Genomic DNA, 19663 nt, shown 5'->3' on the forward strand with positions numbered 1-19663 from the left:
AAACTTGTGACGCCACCAATCAGAAAACTTTTTTGATATTACACAACAGGTATTTGAATAATACATTTATAGTATATATCTTTTTTGGAAGATTCAAATGAATATGTCGTATTGACTTTTAACGTGTAATTAAATAACCTATTCGAACAAAAAATTATTGTTTTTTCGGTTAAATTAATCGGATCGGTGTGCTTTGGTCAAAATTTTCCTACTTCAATAATTTAAAAAAATGTGTGCTTCTCGGGACGCCTGACAGAAGTGATAACAAACTAATCTAGGTTGAACTATTTAATATTGAAATTGTTTCACTTGGGAAAAGCTTAGGTTATTACTTAAAGTTTATGTATATTCATATTGTAATGTAATGAAAGGTTATTTATCAATAAAATATTTTATTGATTATTTTGTGTATGTTCATATATTAATAGCTACCATAAGCCAGTTGTTACTTTTGTATAATTAAATAATGATACTAATAATAATAATATGTATTTATTCACTTTCTTAAGATTGTTCACAGTAAATATACATGTACATATGAAATGAACAGTGAACAAATAAAATACATCTTACGAGGCAAAATGATCTGCCTGTGTGTAAGCAATGAGAATACTGACATTGAATGAGATTCATGCATTAAATCAAGTACTAAGATATAAATTTAAAATAGCTACATTTAAAAAGAATATAAATAAATAAAACCAATCAATCTATTGAAATAAGTACTAGATACAGATAAGAATATAAGTTTAAACTGGACATATTTGAACAGAATATGAAGAATCAAAACTAATGTATTGAATGGGTACTAAGTATGGATAAAAGCATAACTTTGAACTGGAAACATTTGGGCATAATATAAATAAATTAACCAATCAATGGATATAGAAATTTTAATCATAAGGGTTCCAGACTACAAACAAATCAATACACAATATATATCCACAATCGTGGAAGTAAGTATTTAAATTTATATTTTATGTATCTCTGCTCGTGGTATATTCTTGGCGAATAATTTATTCTTTTCATTAAATTTTTGAGATCTGATTCGCATCTTAAGTTTTGGTCCTAAATACCGGAAGGATTTCTGCTCAACTGATTTGAGCATTAATGGTATGACGATACTATGATTCCGACGTGTAGAATATTTATGGTGATAAGTAGTTAATTCTTTTTTGTTTTTATGCTGTACAGCAGTAATAGCTGTCTGGGATCAAATATTCCAGATTTTGAATAAAGTAGATAGCCAGGGTAGTCGTAACCTTTCCGTAGGATACAACTGATAAATCTCTTCTGCATAACCTCAAGATAATGTAGATGAGTTTTCGACACTCCACCCTAACCAATTATACCGTATCTCAAATGGGGCTCTACTAAACTCTTATATAACATAATTTTTTGTTTTTGATTGAGTATGTTTGCTATCCATTTGAATTTGTAAAGTATACACCGTATTTTTTTAACTATGTGGTCTTTGTGCTGGTTCCATCTGAGATTTCTGTCCAAAATTATTCCAAGATATTTTTTTTTCTTTGTGGGTTTGATGACTTCCGTATTGGAGATTTTGATGTCATATTCTAGTAGAGACTTGTCATAACTACTGTGGTCGAACCACAATTTGATTTGATGAAGGTCGTGTTCTAATTTCTGTTTCAAATTAAACCAAATTAAACTAATGAATCAAGTATTTATTTTTCAATACCAAACAGATCTAACAACGTGCGAAGCTCTTGTCGGACCTTGCTGGAAAACAGTCGGGACTTTGTGTATTACATAGGGTAGTCGCTAACGACCTGAAAGAAAATTAATGGTTCACTTCTTACATCAATTAAAATCAAAAACAGTTCAATTTCGAAGGTGTGCTACAGTTTGGTGAGAAAATGAGTTATTTTTTCACGGGAAACGTGTTTCAATAATTAACGTCTTTCATTTCAACAACCCTGCCAATTATATCAGTATGCATGATAGATATTTTAATTATATGAGTGGAGTTAATCGTTGACAAGGATTTTTCCCGCCTATAATTATTAATTCTTTAGTAGATGTCAAGATAATTTTAATGTTCAAAACACTAATTTTTTCTTCGGGATAGCAAACTTGCTAAAATTCAGTGGCTAATCAGTTTTTTCAGTTGTTGGAAATACGAAGGAAAACGGTTTTATTGCTTTCAAAGCTTTTAATAAGAACTGTTAACTTCCATATCTTTGACCCATATTTTTGCACATCGAGAATTAGTTATTTGAACAAAAATGAAAGAAGTGAGATTCATAGAATGATTTATCCTAAAAATATGAGCGATAGCTCATTCGATTCGGAATCACCTATAGAAAAATGTTTCTGAAGGATTTTGGTGCAGGTAAAAAATTGCAATTGTTATTAACAAAATAAGATTTAAAAAAATGTTATTTAGTTTTTTGTTAATACTTCAGAAAATATTGATATTTAGGCAATTTTGAAAAAAGTTAGTTAAAGAGGAGGAAATTTCCGATAAAAAAGTCCCGACTCCCGAAACTCTATCTCCATTATTTATAATTTTAATTTGAAGTTGAAAATAAGGTTCCGGGCGGCTGTTACGGCATGAGCGCGCTGGCGCTGAAGAGAGTTTATCAAAAGAAATAATATTTGTATACCATAGAATGTAATTTTAAAAATTTGAAAAAAATCTAGTATCTTCTTAACACTTGAATGAATCGAGTCCCGTAGAAAAAGTGTTTTATCACCATTTTTCAAAAAGTTATTCAATTGTTAACTAACAAATTTTTTCCCAATCTCCATTGGCATAAATAATGGGGTAAAAGGTATAAATAATTGGCCTATAAATTTTAAACTTCGTGGAACCCTTTTGATATACTGCGATAAAAGTTCATGAAAATTCATTAATTTGTTATTTATGATTTTTTGTAACTATTGTAACTATTGAAATATCTAAAAATTGTTGATGAACATTTTTTTTCAATTGATATTTAGCTATGTCTGTTTTCAAAACATAGGATATGAATTTTTTACGTGATTTGTTTATTAAATTGTTTTAAACAAATAGAGAAATATTTTTGAAAAAATATATTTCGATTATTCAAATAATTAGTTAAGAGATAATTTTGCTTTTAAAAATAATAATTTATACTTTTATACTATAATATATACTTTATTTAATTGTTTTATTAGTTTAACAATTTGTTATAAACAAATATTGACCAACGTTATATTTTTTTTCTGAAGCAGAAAAAAATTATAAAAACAGCTATATATATATATATATATATATATATATATATATATATATATATATATATATATATATATATATATAAAAGTGCCATAATTTTCTTTGTTTATTATAATTTTATAATTTAAATAATTATGTAATTTTTTATGGCACTTTTTTATATATAGCTGTTTTTATAATTTTTTCTGCTTCAGAAAAAAAATATAACGTTGGTCAATATTCGTTTATAACAAATTGTTGAACTAATAAACAATTAAATAATAAATGAAAAAAAAATTTTCATCAAGCTATTTAAAAGTGTAAATTATGATTTTTGAAAGCAAAATTATTTCTTAACTAATTATAACTAATTATTTGAACAATCTAAATATAACAAAATCGATTTTAAACAATTGAAAATTAAAATTAGGAGAAAAAATCATAATTATCTCTAGACAACAAAATAACAAAATTTTTTTTCAAAAATATTGAATTTCTCTATTTATTTGAAACAATTTAATAAACACATAACGCAAAAAATTCATATCCTATGTAAATAACTGCCATTGTTTAATGTGAAAAAAATTTTTATCAACAATTTTTAGATATTTCATTTTGCAATAGTTATGAAAAATCATAATTAACAAATTAATACATTTTTATGAACTTTTATCGCAGGATCGTATGAAGAATATATATCAAAATGGCTCCACGAAGTTTAAAATTCATAGACCAATTATTTATACCTTTTATCTCATTATTTATGCCAACGAAGATTGGGAAAAAATTTGTTAGTTAACAATTGAATAAACTTTTTTTTCTACGGGACTCGATTCATTCAAGTGTTAAGAAGATACTAGATTTTTTCAAATTTTTAAAATGACATTCTATGTTATAAAAATATTATTCTTTTTAATAAACTCTCTTCAGCGGCAGTGGCCGTAACAGCCGCCCGGAACCCTATTTTCAACGTCAAATTAAAATTATAAATCATGGAGATAGAGTTTCGGGAGTCGGGACATTTTTATCGGAAATTTCCTCCTCTTTAACGAGCTTTTTTCAAAATTGCTTAAATATCAATATTTTCTGAGTTATTAACGAAAAACTAAATAACATTTTTTTTTTAATTTTATTTTGTTAATAACAATTGCAATTTTTTACCTGCACCAAAATCCTTCAAAAACATTTTTCTAGAGGTGATGCCGAATCGAATGAGCTATCGCTCATATTTTTAGGACCTATATCTCTATTTATTTCTATTTATCCTCATGTTTTTGAACTTGTTGATTAGACTAGCAGTGTTGTTCTTTGAGTTAACAACTTCAATACCGTCCAAGCCGGTGCGGCCAAGACCATATCAGTCTTCCTATTGAGGAGAGCCTCTTTTGGCAATTTGCTACCAATTTAGACGTTGCTCGGTAGGAACCAAGACATTCCAAATCCGCTTGACTGCCCGAGAATATTTTTATTGAATTGTGTATGAGGTTGGATTCTACCAATCTCTCCGCACACAATTCAATTGCATAGATTTCCGTTCGAAATACAGTCGCGTAGGTTCCTAGGCAGGTTGATTATTTGTCCTGTGATGACAAGGCAATTGTGGTAAATTCCTAGTAGAAGAAAATATACATTTCCAACATATAAGAGATCTCTAAATAGTTTTTAAATGATTTTTCAACAAGATATTCCAAAACTGAGCAAACATTGTTCTGAGACCCTCTTATTTTGACTTGACGCATGATCTATATGGCCCCTAAAATTTCAAAAGTTGAATCAGAACTCCAATAGTCACCACCTAGTTGTAAAATTGAAACATCCTACGAATTGCATATATGAACAAATTTTTGTCAATATAATTCTAAACTCAACCTCATCAACGAACTGTTTCATATAGGTGGACTGAATACTTCCATTTGTATGGGTTTGGGTATATAAGGGGGAATTGGAACTTCTGGCCTAGAATAAATTCAACACAAGAATACTGTTTCCAGATGAAAGTAGATGATGCTTTATAAAGCTTGGATCAGGCCTTTTTTGGAGAATTGTTATCATGTCTGGAGCTCCGCCCCTAAACGTACCCTGAAGCTGCTGGATTCCATCCAGAAAAGAGCCATCCGCCTGATTGGAGACGCGAACATCACTTGCATCCTTGATAGTCTTGAACATCGAAGAAAAGTTGAAGATTTGTCTCTCTTTCATAGATACTGTAACTGGAGATGTTCAAGTGACTTGGCACATTCGATTCCACCAAGAGGGGTACATATCAGAAATACGCGACGAACTATCGCTGCTAATCGTTTTGAGGTTCAACTCAGTACACCCCGAACTGTTAAGAACTCTTTCATCTGGAAAACTGCATGCATGTGGAATAAACTTCCTGAGAACGTTTTTCCAAATCTTCAGCGATTCAAATGCAACGTGCCTACTTTCGCACAGACACCGCTCTTAGAGCGCCTTAAATATTTTCCGCCTTGAATATTTCCGCGTTCCACCAACTTGATTGGTGGAACGCGCGTCGAGAAGAGTGTTGCAGTTTTGTTGTTTGAAAAAGTATTGTTTTGGACTTCAAATGTATTTACCGTCGTACAGAAGCAAACGCTTTGTACGGTATTTACTGTTTCACCTGTATACATAGCTATATAGTATTGTAGAAAATGACTTGACTCATTCTTGCATAATGAGGCTACGACTATTTTACTGGACAAATCAGAATTTTCTATTTGTAAGGGTGACATCGTTATCCATGTACGTGTTCAGTGTTATTGGCCAACTTACTCTCCTAATCGAGTATAATAAAAAATATTAGAAAGTCTTACAGAAACACCTACGCGCCGGCAAAAACTCATTTCAATGCATGCTTTTATATTACAAAATATAATTGACAGTATACGTAAACTAAGCTATTGTAGAAGTGATACTAACGACATAGTAACCTTACAACTGGCTGGAAAATCTTATCAATCTGCGATTGTAGATAAATAATACTGACCAATTTAAAAAGATAATAATATTATTATCGTTTTTAAATTGGTCAGTAGTTTCTCGTTTCGATCGGGTATTGAATTCAGTGCAATTGGATTATTAACAGATGTTTTTTTGATGCTAATGTTTATTATTGAACATAAGTACCAAGTTTCAAATATACAACTAATATTGAGCGAAATGAATTTTCTGCTGAAAAAATCGAAATTTTTATCGAATTTTTTGCATATTCTTAGCTTCCACAATCTAGGAATATATATATATATATATATATATATATATATATATATATATATATATATATATATATATATATATATATATATATATATATATACAGTATAATTAATTATGTTATGTTAATTAACACCCTGTATAATTGAGAACTTTGTACACACAAAGGGCAAACTTTTTAGTTCACCCCGATAAGTTACTGCGTAAATAGAAAATATTTTTCACAAAGAAAAATGTCATAGCTTCCAAGTTTGGCCAGCAAACCCTCATGTCACACACGGTCGAAGGCCTTAGAAATATCAGACTCAACAGCTCTTGACTCTCCATGTTAATCTTTGTTTTCGAAAACCATATTGATGATGGCTCAAGATGTTGAAGTCTCCCATATATTTGAGGATATGGTGGTTTACAGCTTTCTCTATGATTTTTGATATCAATGATTGCAAAGCGACTAGTCTATAGCTAAGAGTTTTCTTGCCTTTTTGGGAATATGCTGAACACGAGAAATATTTCAACCAGAAAAAAATTCCTTTTCTTGTAAGACAGGTTGAAAAGTCTGCAAATTAGTGTAGCGAGTTTATTTGCGCAGTTTTTATATACGATGACGGGCACTTCATCAGGACCAGACGCCTGGTTGATATTGAGCTGTTTCAAAATTTGCCTGACCAGACGCTGTCAAAAAGTAATTTTCGACATTGTGGATTGTAGTGTGAGAATAGTAGGTAGTGCCTTTCCCAGGTACCTAATCGACTGTGGAGTGGAACGCAAATCGTTGAATTGGCAGATTTTCTTTTTCTGTGGCTATTGTGTTAGTGGTGGAATTGTGGATTTTGTAAAGTTCTGATTAATAGCTTCAGCTACCGACCAGAAGGACCTAGACCCGTTAGTATTGGCAAGCAATTTATTCCTAATTCTCTGATTGTGAAGTTCTTTGCTTTCATTTTTCCGGAGTTCGGAGCTGTTGCGAGTATTAATTAACCTGGTTTGCCGTTAAAAGGTCATTTCATTGAAAAAGGAATAAATATGGATACATGGACGGTAGAATAACTTCCGTGACTTCAGAAGCACAAGTTGATGAATCTTTAGAACTGAAACAAACATCTAGTCAGGGGAAATTTCGGAAATAGTTTTTTGAAAATCCTTCTATTCAGCTGATCTGTAGTACCAAACTTTGCTCGGCTTAGATTGTTCCCAACAATTATCGGTAATTTACCAACACTGAAATGAGTCTGTGGTCAGAAGATCCCAATGGAAACCTTACGGTGACTGTGTGAATTTTTGAATTGGTTGTTAGGTATAGATTCAGAAGACTAGCATAGTTTCCATCACGGTCAGGAATCCTGGTCGGCTCATTTATATGATATGATTTTGAGCCACATAACATCAAATTTCGGGGTTCCAGCATTTTCTCCCGTTGGCAGGAGAGATCGCTTCTGATAAAAAGAGATATTCCAATGAATCGAGAGTGGAAATCATATCTGAGATATAGATAATGGACGAGGTTTGTTGAAGCACTGACTTTGGTTTCTGTGAGTGCAAGAATATGAGGACTACTCGATTGCAGATGTTGGTGCACCGAGTTCATATTTGAGTTGAGTCCTCTGATGTTGCAGAAATCGATTTTGAAGTTGCTAGTGGGCCTCTTAGCAACTGAAGTTACCATGCCATTTCCCTGTGGACTGATGTTAGTAAGACCCTGCTGACTGTCAAGTAATAGTGGTTTTCGAATAGCTTCTGCAGGATGATGCCCCTGAATCAGCTTCCACCGGAAGATCCGATTGGGGAGCTATTTTACCTCCGGAGTATTTTGACCCTAGGAGCGCCATCATGCATTTTTCATTATAGTGCAAGCGGCACTATTTTTATTTTAAGTCATCTACGCTATTCCGAATTGAACGACACCTGGTTGTTCGATTATTTTTGAGTTTGTCGTATTCAGATAGACAGACAGACGTAGCGTCACTAAATGCATTCTCTATATTTTCGAATAGTTTTTGAAGAAGAATTGTTTTTGTTGAGGTATAATCGTTAAATATATTCCGATATTTTGTAATATTCTTTATGACAAAATATGGATTTCACAATCATCTATTTCTCCTCGTAAAAATAAAAAATTGTCGAATCACTCTCACTTATCATGACATTGAGTGACTAATTTACATCAACAATTTTCAATGCAGCATGAGTTAGCTCGGGAAAAATAAGCAGTACATCGAGTGGTTTATTTTTGGTGAGCTACTTGATAACGGAGAGTAATTGACGCACATTAGACAGCCAACTCATTTCGATATCGCAAACGAGAAATGAAACGATATAATATCCGCCATTATCATTGCAGATCGAGCCGAGATGCAACTTTGGGTACTATGCAGTGGCGTTCAGTATATTTTCGTGCTTTGCACTCAAAATGTGTGATTTTTCTGGCCCAGCCATTCAATGAAGGATTATATTGATGGTGAATCCTTTTAAATAATATAAGTTAGTTAATCAGTTCATAATTGGTTATGCAATTATATTTGACATATATAACTCTTATGTTTATATCCTTGAGGAATTAATTTTATTGAAAAAACAACTGCTAATTGATTATGACAAAGTTAGATAACTACCTAATTCTGGCAAATTGTTTAAGTTCTGTTTATCAACTTTTGTGAGTCACTGTACATTGAAAGCTTTATCAAAATTCCTATTTTATCGCTCTTAACCTGACTGACTATTCGTACGGCTTGATAACTATCTCCATAATTTTCACGGAAATGTTAAAATTGTAATTGTTGATTGATGTACAGAATTCGTTACATCATGCGAATTTACAGTGTGAAAAATATTACCCTCGGCAGTATTTTTTGCTTGAGTATGTTTCTCATAAATATTGTCAGAATATAGTTATACGAGTATATTTCATTAGCGATTGAGAATATATGTATTCGAACATAACAAATGACAATACTTATTCAACCATGTCGTTTTCGAAATATTAGTAGGGGTGAGTGGCGGGGGAGTCACCGCTGGAGCTGAAACTCGGTGGGGCGATTGATATATGACGATATGTATAATATTACAGTGTGACCAGATATTATGACCTCGTAATTATTGAGGTATCAATCAATGAAGTTCACAATATCACATTTATTAATATTCCAAGCTATGATTGATGGTGCTTCAAATTTGGCAATACCGCTCACGATAGAGATACACAAGATACGCTTACCATTCATGCACTGTCATGTCTGTCTACTAGATTTTTTGGATAAATTAAATAAATATCTACTTTCTTTAATCGATATTATGAAAAACTATATATTGTCTGTTTATTTATGCACTAGTGTGTTCGAAATTCCGGGGATATCCAAACCAAATGTTTTGAACATTCCGGCTTATTATATAGGGTAAGTTGGCAACTTTACTTTCCACAATTGAACTTCTCTCATTATAATATTTCATAACCCGAATTGCCTTAGGGTTGTGCGACGAAATTGCAGGGGTGAAAAAATGATTGACTAATTATCTCGTGGTTTTAGGTTAGAAAGAGTTCTATGATTTCTATAATTACGAAATTCAAAGGTGGAAGAGGAAAGCACAAAATTGAACTAATCAAAATGATTATTGGATTCGCGAATCTCGTGCCCTGAGAAGACGTAACAAACAAAGAATGACTACCTTAGGTTAGACTTAAACGATGTTAACGTCTCAGCCAAGTGTATGCCGCAAAGTGCAATGCTTTTTTGTTTTATGGGCTGGATCAAAACCCGAAAAAACAGTTCATCTCATTCTAACCGTGAGAATCTTGAGAGTTATCATTCAGACAGATGTTTCAGCCTATTGGGCATCGTTAGTACCGGGCAGGCGGTCCTCGATTGAAGACAAAATGTGAATAATCAAGAAAAGTTCTTGATAAAAATAACTGCGTAAACGCAAGCGAGACTTAAGTGGAACCACCTATTGGTGGTTCCACTTCAACTCCGTCAACTTGCCAAGATTTTATGTCAGTGTTGGTGGTTTGACCAATCAACCGACAACTGCGCTAGCAGAAATTTGGGAAGCTATCCTGGAATGCCATCGGAAAACTAATCCACATGTTTCTAGAAATGATATGCAATCTAAAATGGTTAATGCAGTCAAGCTCCTGGAAAAAAATTCCATTCAAAAGATAAATAGGTATATCTATTTATCTTTTGATTTTCAACTTACCCCTTGCCTCTCATGTAGACCTACGACTTTGTAGATACGTGTGGCAGATACCCGACGGAAAAAACAACAACTAACCCAGCTAATGCCGCGCAGAAAGCTGAAGTAAAACCATCAGACACTTCTTGCGCAACGTCTTTGATTTGGAAGATTCGTCGCAAGTTATTTCCCACTATGAAAAGCAGAAATTAATTTCATTTGGTCGATACAACCGACCGATAGACCAGTTTCGTGGCACAGTGGAAATCCCACTGAATAAACTGCAGAATGAGTTCAAGACTAGAACTAGAATTATATTTGTTTGGTCGTGATACTCAACACAGTTCACTCCGTTCTGAAGAGACCATGCCCGGTACTGATGATGGGGCAAGTACCCCGAAACCGTAATGAAAAGTGATCATCTTCATGAGGAAGATTATTCTTTCTCTTTCTCTGATTATCTTTAAGAGGAAGAGTAATCTTTCTCTTTCTCTGATCATCTTCAAGAGAAAGATTAATCTTTCTCTTGAAGATGATCACTTGGTGATGGAAACACGTGTCGAGGTGTTAAAAATGAGGGTTAGGTGTTGGGCTAAAACTCCAGTAATATTCATTACTACACCAAAAGTTCCAAACAATGCATCACAAGAACATTCGGGTAGGAAACTCCGTATGCTTTCAATAACATAATAATTGCATTTTTACAATAACAAAAATGTTTCGTTTATCGTTCAAACAGACATTATGAAAAGTTATTGAAAAGAATGATGATGAGAGATATTGACAAATGTTTACTAGCAGAAAAGATTGAAATTCTTACAATTTTAAGATTATATGAGCCTGCAGTCCGGACAATTATATTATTTTATTGGAGGGGCGCAATTGCAGGCTCTTGAGCTGTGGAATTTCCAACACAAATTCCACTAAAAGCTAATGGAGTAAAATCTTAATTCTAAATTATTTCTAGCGACATAACAATGTCATTCAACTTTTTAGTGCGGTTGCAGTGATTTCATTTGTCGTGAATTTGAGTTTCATAATCGAAAATATGTTGAAGAAGAGTATTTTTAGTTGAATTGGCATTTCCTTGATTATTTGGCTTTCCTTAAATAGACCAGTGAAAGAATTACAATAATGAAGACAAAATACTGAAAAAATACTTGAATTGTCTTTGAAATGGAAAGGTTTTAATGTGTTGAAATATCACAAGCTACTCTATTACCTTTCACTGATCTATTAGATTGTTCATTTCAGTCTGCTATTACAATTGTTTCAGACTAGAACATATTTCAACGTAGATGTTTCTTGCTGCTAGTAGGGCTATGAATTACAAAAGTTATCGCAACATAGCAAAATTTCACCAATAACTCTTTGAAGTAAGTGTAGGTAGAGGGTCAGCAGCGCATCAATTGTATGTGTATTAAAAACTTGAGCAGCGCTAGATTTCCATAGGTGTTTTCAAGCAGATATGGTATAGCAAGACAGTGGCCTTGGATCGGTTCCTTGCGGTTCATCGATTGTGATTTTTCAAATGCAATTTGTATGCGTGAGAAATGCAAGTCGTATTCTAACAATTCATACTGTCACGAAACATATCCTTATAAGAATCCCTCCGAATGCATAATTCCAAGGCCTTCCCTCACGTGCTCACATGTTCATAATCGTAGAGTGCCAAGCAGTCTCGCGCTTTCGACGGAACCGTCGACCAACCGGTGGAAGTGGGGGACGTGGCCCGGAGAGTCGGTTTGTTATTACATATTCATACTCGTAACGTTAACGTCACAAAACGATATCCAGTTAACATTTTGTGTGTGTATGTGAGAGCTACGATCGCCCTCTTTGAAATACCTATATCCGCGGCGGCGGAGTTTCATAATTCTTTGAAACAATTGACAGTCGGCGGTGTCGAAGGATAACCGGTTTCATTGCTTATCTCGGTGATTGTTCAATGGATTATTCGTATCGTCCTTACGTTCGGTGAATTCCTCATCTGTCAGCTGGTCGTTGTTGTTTTATTTTTCTTTTTGATTGGGATGCCGTTTTGATCCGATCCGCGAGCGATATGGACTTTCAGAGACAATCTTATAATGGAGTACTTTTTTCCGGCTGGAAATACGCGCAGCAAGTGAATCTGGATAGCGGGGTAAGTTAGAGAAATGGGAATGAGTTATGATAACCAGAATGAGTGGTGGTGGGATTCTTAAGGGGACATTATGACGAACGAATATGATATTCATTGACTCTAGGCCTTGTATTGAAAACATCCAACTTGTAAATTAGGTTTAGAAAAAGACTTAGTTATCAAATCAATGAAACGTCAACTGAAGGACATTTGAGACCCACCGCGGTATTTTTTCCTAGTCGAAACTTTTAAAATTAGTAGTGTTTTGTTCATTGGACAGGCAAAACACTCAGAAAAGAACGTGTTTCAATGTTTAGCTATGATTTTTTTTATTTATTTCATTAACAACTATCACTCTTTTAACATGTTTCAAAATTTCCATTTTATACTCTAACCTAGTACCTACTCGTCTACCTAAATAATGAATCTACTTGAAATGGCCAGGTATGAATTCATTAACAATATCAATGTTTCGAAAGTATACCTGTATATACCTTACTATTTTTACCTGTAAATGAACAGATTCAATAATGGCGAATTATTCAATTCAGTTTGATCGTTCATAAGATGTTGAGAGTTTTTGAATTTGTTTATTTCCATACTCTCCAACTTTTCTTCTGGAAATGGAGGGGTTTGTATTCATGGTTGAACTCATGTCCCTCTGAGATTGAATGACTGGAACATGTGGAATTTGTTTTTCCATTCTGAAAATTATATTTGTGTTCCTTTATGCGGGCTTTGAACGTTCTTCTAGTTTGACCTATATAAAACATCGGACATAACCCACACGATAATTTATACACTCCTAATTTTTCTGAAACTGAAAAGAATAACAAAGATAAAAGTTCAGTTTCAGAAAAATCAGCAGTGTATAAATTATCGTGTGGATCATGTCCGATGTCAAACTGGAAAAACGTTCAAAGCCCGCATAAAGGAACACAAATATAGTTTTCAGTGGAACATGAGTACAACCATGAATACAAACCCCTCCATTTCCAGAAAAAAAGTTTGAAACTTGACCTGTTGGAGAGTATGGAAATTAACAAATTCAAAAACTCTCAATATTTTATTATGAACGATCGAACTGAATTGAATAATTAGCCATTATTGAATCTGTTCATTTGCAGGTAAAAATAGTAAGGTATATTTACAAGTATAGTTATATCTTGAGTATAAAGAGTTGTCTCTTCACTAGAGATCGACCGATATAAAAAATTTTGGCGATACGGATAATTCAATTATCATAATTGGTCAATTATCCGTATTTTGATCATAATAAATTTGTTCGCACTTTACAGTTAACAATAAACGATTCTATTGATTGTTGAAGAGTGGTAATAGCTGTTATTGCCAAAAAGATTTTTTCAGTTACTCTATAAGTGTTAATGATGATCTTTGAAATCTTCTAGACCAAAGAAATATTCCAACCCAAGGAAAAAACTCACCAAAATATACACTGACAATGAAAGATGCAGATAACGTCGTCAAAAGATGAAAAGACACATACATAAAGAATCCTTTTTTTTTACAAGGAGAAAGTTAGACAAAACATTAAATGCAGAAATTTTTAGAAATATCTAAAAATTCCGTTCAGTGGTGAAACGACAATAAATAGGAATTTCCTCATTTATTCCGGAAAGTTTTTCCAGGGAACAAATTCCTTTTGAAGATGGTAATATTTATGACTCAAAACGAAGCAGGCTAACTCTTAATAGGGCACATGCATATCTTATAGCAAAACTGACATCATTATTAATGAAATATTTTTGTATTTGTTTCATTTTGTCTATGTTTCACGAAAACTAGTGGACTACTTTAGCTTGATGACGTCATAAGAATTTTTGCAAAAAACGCGATATGAAACGGTAAATATGAGCGCTGTGTAGCCGTGCCTGACCATGGGGATAGCGTATCTAAGCCCGATTACATACTTCGCGATTTTCGAGCGGTTTTTTCCGGCGCGGTTTCCGAGCGGAAATTGCTGGATACAAATCGTTACAGTGAATACCTGACAGTCTTCATCGGTTCATTACCTGTATTCATTGGTCATTCATTTGGTCGGTCGGTAGCCAAGCGGTTCAGTGTGGGTGATTTGTTCACTCACTCGAATTGACTGCCGTGTTGGTCGGTGGTTCAAGCCCTAGTCTGAACGATCGATCTTCACTTGTTATCGTCCAACCCGTGTTGGGAATCACACGTTAAAAGGTAAGACCTCGTTAATCCTTAGCTCGCACAAGTTTCGACTTCTGAGGGTTGTCGTTCGTAGGGGTGCGACGGCTGGTTAACGAAAAAACAGATTTTTAAACAGATTCTCTGTGGTGATAGTCAGTGTCCGCGACTTTCGAGCGATTTCCTGGCAGTTCGGGTTTCTCACTGGAGGGGATATATTATTCCCTTGTCGTCCTCTAGGATAGTTCGCGCCTTCAAAGCAACCACCCAAGGAGGTACGACGTGCACCCGTACCACCGAAAGAGGAACCAGGAAGGAAGGTTTTTTGTTTTATACAAAAAAATCAGATAATATGCAGACAAGTTTTTTACCGATTGTCCATAAAATCGTTCGATGAACTTGTGGCAATTGTTCAACCTTTGCTACAGAAAGATTGCACCAGAAGAGTACCTATTAGCGTTGAGGAGAGGTTTACTGTTACATTGAGATTAGTTCAACTTTATGAAATGTTGTATTGATCACATATTTCTTCTAGCGGGAGACATGACCAACACATATCTTATGAGAAACTTGAAAATAAATAAAATCAAAATATATATTTGTAGTAAATACTCGCTTTTGTACCACAAACAAGGTTGATTTTCAACGCTACGAATTCAAGTTTACACTTCCATGCTGGAATCGCAACTGAAAAACCGATCGGAAATAATGAAGAAAAGATAATTGAAACTTTCAATGTTTTTTACCACTTTTACTTCCATCAATTCGCTCGGAAACAGCCAACACTCTATTCGTTCACCTGGGTTTTCTCCCTCTACTTGGTCGCTCTTGCCGACGACCGGTCGGTTGTAAAAAATCGCCGCTGTTAAAAATCGCAAACACTGTGATGTTCCATTTAAACGCAGCTATTGGCATAAAAATAAAAAACCGCTCGGAAACCGCGCTGGAAAAAACCGTTCGGAAATCGCGAAATAGGTTAGGTTAAGTTAGGTCTCTCCACCGCAACCCGCAAGGGTTTATTGTGGCTCGCGAACTTTGTCACCCGCCTGAGATTGCGTTGTAATGACTTCAAAATCGCGGCACCCGGAAAAAATTCCATATTTTCGTCAATTCTGCACGGATATTGATGATTCTTTTTTTAATCTTGTGTGACTCGTGAAAACATTTGCTATATTGATCATGGTGAATAATGAGTAATTATGGTAGTAACAAATGTGGTTATAAAAAGGATTTCAAAAACCCGAAGAATAAGTTTCACCACCGACTCAACATTCAGGCAGCTTTCCTGTATTCTCACAATGAAAGACTACGTTGAAATCAGAAGGTATTTTTGGTTACAAATTAGGAGGGCAGCAAAATTACCAGTTGAATAGAGGTGTCGACCTTGCCGTAAGGCACGTTTCAGACGTAATGAAATTTAACCTCCGACTCAATTTTTAAAATTTCTTTGTTTTTTTTTAACTTTTGCATTTAAAAGTAAATGAACTAAACAGATACTTAGATATAAAAATGTTTCATTGCTTACATATTTATATAGCAGTCAATAATTAGTAAAAAATTACATACTTTGTTGGAAAAAATAAAAAAGTCGTTTTGAAGAAAATTCACTGATATAACCCCCTACCCCGCCCTGGGACACATCCTGGACATTAGTTTTAACCAAATTATTTTTCTTGTACAATTCATTTAAGTAAAGGGAAGTGTCAGACATTTTCGTGCAAAGTTCGGTTTTGACGAAATACAAAATATTTGAAATATCGTTCATTTTAAATTTTTGATTGTTTACGTTTGGTCAAACTTTGGTCAGATTCAGATTTAAAATCTGTCAAAAATGGCTGTCATAAAAAGTTCCACAAATCTTGAATTTTTTTTTTGTGGCTACCTACAAAGAGAAAATCCGAATTTTTTTATATTTTATTAACAATATTTCTAGTGTTTGAAAGTAAAACTATTTCAACACGTTATTTGTAATGGTTTTATCTACCGTACAGCATAGGTCATCCTGCTATTAATTTATTTTTTTTTTTTTGGTAGCTTTCGTCACTTGTTCATTTTGAAGAAAAGGGTAGAATAATATCCTGCTTTTTTCACAATATTAGGCATGGGCAATTATTAGGTTATAGAGGTAATCCACAATCAAATTCAAGGTGAATCAAACAAGGATGAAATTTCGAGAGGAATTCCGGGAAGGAATGAAATATTTTTCTCTTACAGATGCAGTGAAATTTTATTTCATTCCAAAACTAGAGAGTAAAAATATTATTATATGTTAGATTTATATACCGTATCTGATATTATGTACCTCTTACCAGATTTTTTGTCGCACTGATTATGGAACTTTGATACAATCCTAATACAAGCACATTAGTCGTTATTTTAAATTAAATTATTCTTTGAAGTATTGGTTGGGCAATAACGTAACGTTTCAATTTTTTTTCCAACTTCCTGTTTCTCCGGAAATGACATTTCTATTTTCAGGTGAAACGACCCCTGTTAAGCTAGCAGAACCAATTTGAAATTCAACTCATTTTTAGTTCTTTTGGTTTTCATTTGAAAGAGAGAACCCACCGGTAATTTTACCTCATTGATTAAACCTGCTTTTATTTTGTCATTCATTTTTTTGCCCACATTTTTTCTCGTGGTTCCGGGTTTGTTGGTAGTCCTCTGCAAGTTTTTATGGCTGGCGGACGTTTCGTCTACGACTAATGTAGACATTGAAAAATGCGTCCTCACATCAGATACTACATTCAATTTTTTTGAATTTTTGACACGGTTTTATTTCATGGTTGGTGATTAGAATCAAGTGATTTCTTAAATTTTTGTCATAGTTTACAAAATTAAGAACTTTTTTATTTTTTTGTGATGCACCATGAATACTACTGGAGTTTTCTCCCAACACCAAACTGATCTAAATTGATCTTCCTCTTGAAGATGATCACTTGGTGATCGAAACACGTATCGAGGTGTTAGAATAACGGTTTGGTGTTGGGAAAAAACTCCAGTGAAATTCTTATTTTGATGAAAATTGAAATCTTAAACTAATGAACTATAATGAATCGAACAAAGATGATATTTCTCAAGAAGTAAAAAGTAATTTCATCAAAAAACATTTATAGTCTAATCAACAAGTTCAAAAACATGAAAAATAGAGATAAAGGTCCTAAAAATATGAGCGATAGCTCATTCAATTCGGAATCATCTCTTGAAAAAATGTTTTTGAAGGATTTTGGTGCAGGTGAAAAATTGAAATTGTTATTAACAAAATGAGATTTTAAAAAAATGGTATTTAGTTTTTCGTTAATAACTCAAAAAATATCAATATTTAACTCAATCTCCATTATTTATTATTTTAATTTGACTTTGAAAATAGGGTTCCGCGCGGCTGTTACGGCATGCGCGCGCTGCCGCTAAAGAGAGTTTATCAAAAGAAATGATTTTTTTGTAACATAAAATGTCATTTTAAAAATTTGAAAAAAATCTAGTATCTCCTTAACACTTGAATGAATATAGTCCCGTAGAAAAAACAGTTTTATCGCCATTTTTCAAAAAGTTATTCAATTGTTAACTAACACATTTTTTCCCAATCTCCGTTGACATAAATAATGGGATAAAAGGTATAAATAATTGGCCTATAAATTTTAAACTTCGTGGAGCCCTTTTGATATATATATACTTCATACGATCCTGCGATAAAAGTTCATAAAAATTTATTGCAAAATTAAATATCTAAAAATTGTTGATCATTTTTTTTTCAATTGATAATTAGCTATGTCTGTTTTCACATTAAACAATGGCAGTTTTTAACATAGGATACACATTTTTTACGTAATTTGTTTATTAAACTGTTTTAAACAAATAGAGAAATTCACTATTTGAAAAAAAAATTGCCATTTTTTTTTCTTAATTTTATTTTTTAATTGTTTAAAATCGATTTTTTCATATTTAGATTGTTTAAATAAGTAGTTGTGAAATAATTTTGCTTTTAAAAATCATAATTTACACTTTTGAATAGTTTGTCAAAAAAAATTTTTATTTATTATTGAATTGTTTATTAGTTCATCAATTTGTTATGAACAAATATTGACAACCGTTATATTTTTTTTCTGAAGCAGAAAAAAATTATAAAAACAGCAATATATAAAAAAGTGCCATAAAAATTATTGATTGATTGATATTAGAAAGTATCATAATAAATTAAATAAAAATATTATGGCACTTTTTTATATATAGCTGTTTTTATAATTTTTTCTGCTTCAGAAAAAAAACGTTGGTCAATGTTTGTTTATAACAAATTGTTAAACTAATAAACAATTAAATAATAATAATTGTTTAATGTGAAAACAGGCATAGCTAAATACCAATTGAAACAAAAATTTTTATCAACCGTTTTTAGATATTTCATTTTGCAATAGTTATAAAAAACCATAATTAACAAATTAATAAATTTTTATGAACTTTCATCGCAGGATCGTATGAAGTATATATATCAAAAGGGCTCCACGGAGTTTAAAATTTATAGGCCAATTATTTATACCTTTTATCCCATTATTTATGCCAACGGAGATTGGGAAAAAATTTGTTAGTTAACAATTGAATAACTTTTTGAAAAATGGTGATAAAACTTTTTTTTCTACGGGACTCGATTCATTGAAGTGTTAGAAGATACTAGATTTTTTTCAAATTTTTAAAATGACATCTTATGTTATAAAAAATTATTTCTTTTGATAAACTCTCTTTAGCAGCAGCGCGCGCATGCCGTAACAGCCGCGCGGAACCATATTTTC

General features: G+C 32.8%; 1 protein-coding gene across 8 annotated transcripts in view; it reads left to right on the plus strand.

The window, feature by feature from the left end:
* da (transcription factor daughterless) overlaps window positions 1–19663 on the plus strand; it is a 172237-nt gene that overhangs the window by 85395 nt on the left and 67179 nt on the right. The window contains exon 1 of one of the 8 annotated variants that reach the window (XM_023155992.2): window positions 12353–12731. The exons of the other annotated variants lie outside the window; for them this stretch is intronic. Within the exon in view, the coding sequence (XP_023011760.1) occupies window positions 12651–12731 (81 nt within the window). The 5' untranslated portion in view covers window positions 12353–12650. Of the gene's footprint in view, window positions 1–12352; window positions 12732–19663 lie in introns of those variants that run through there. 8 annotated transcript variants of the gene reach the window in all.

Source organism: Leptinotarsa decemlineata, unplaced genomic scaffold (genome assembly GCF_025532065.1).
Source record: "Leptinotarsa decemlineata unplaced genomic scaffold, Ldec_3_MD MMD2_tig00026299_RagTag_RagTag, whole genome shotgun sequence".
Classification (NCBI taxonomy): Eukaryota; Metazoa; Arthropoda; class Insecta; order Coleoptera; family Chrysomelidae; genus Leptinotarsa; species Leptinotarsa decemlineata.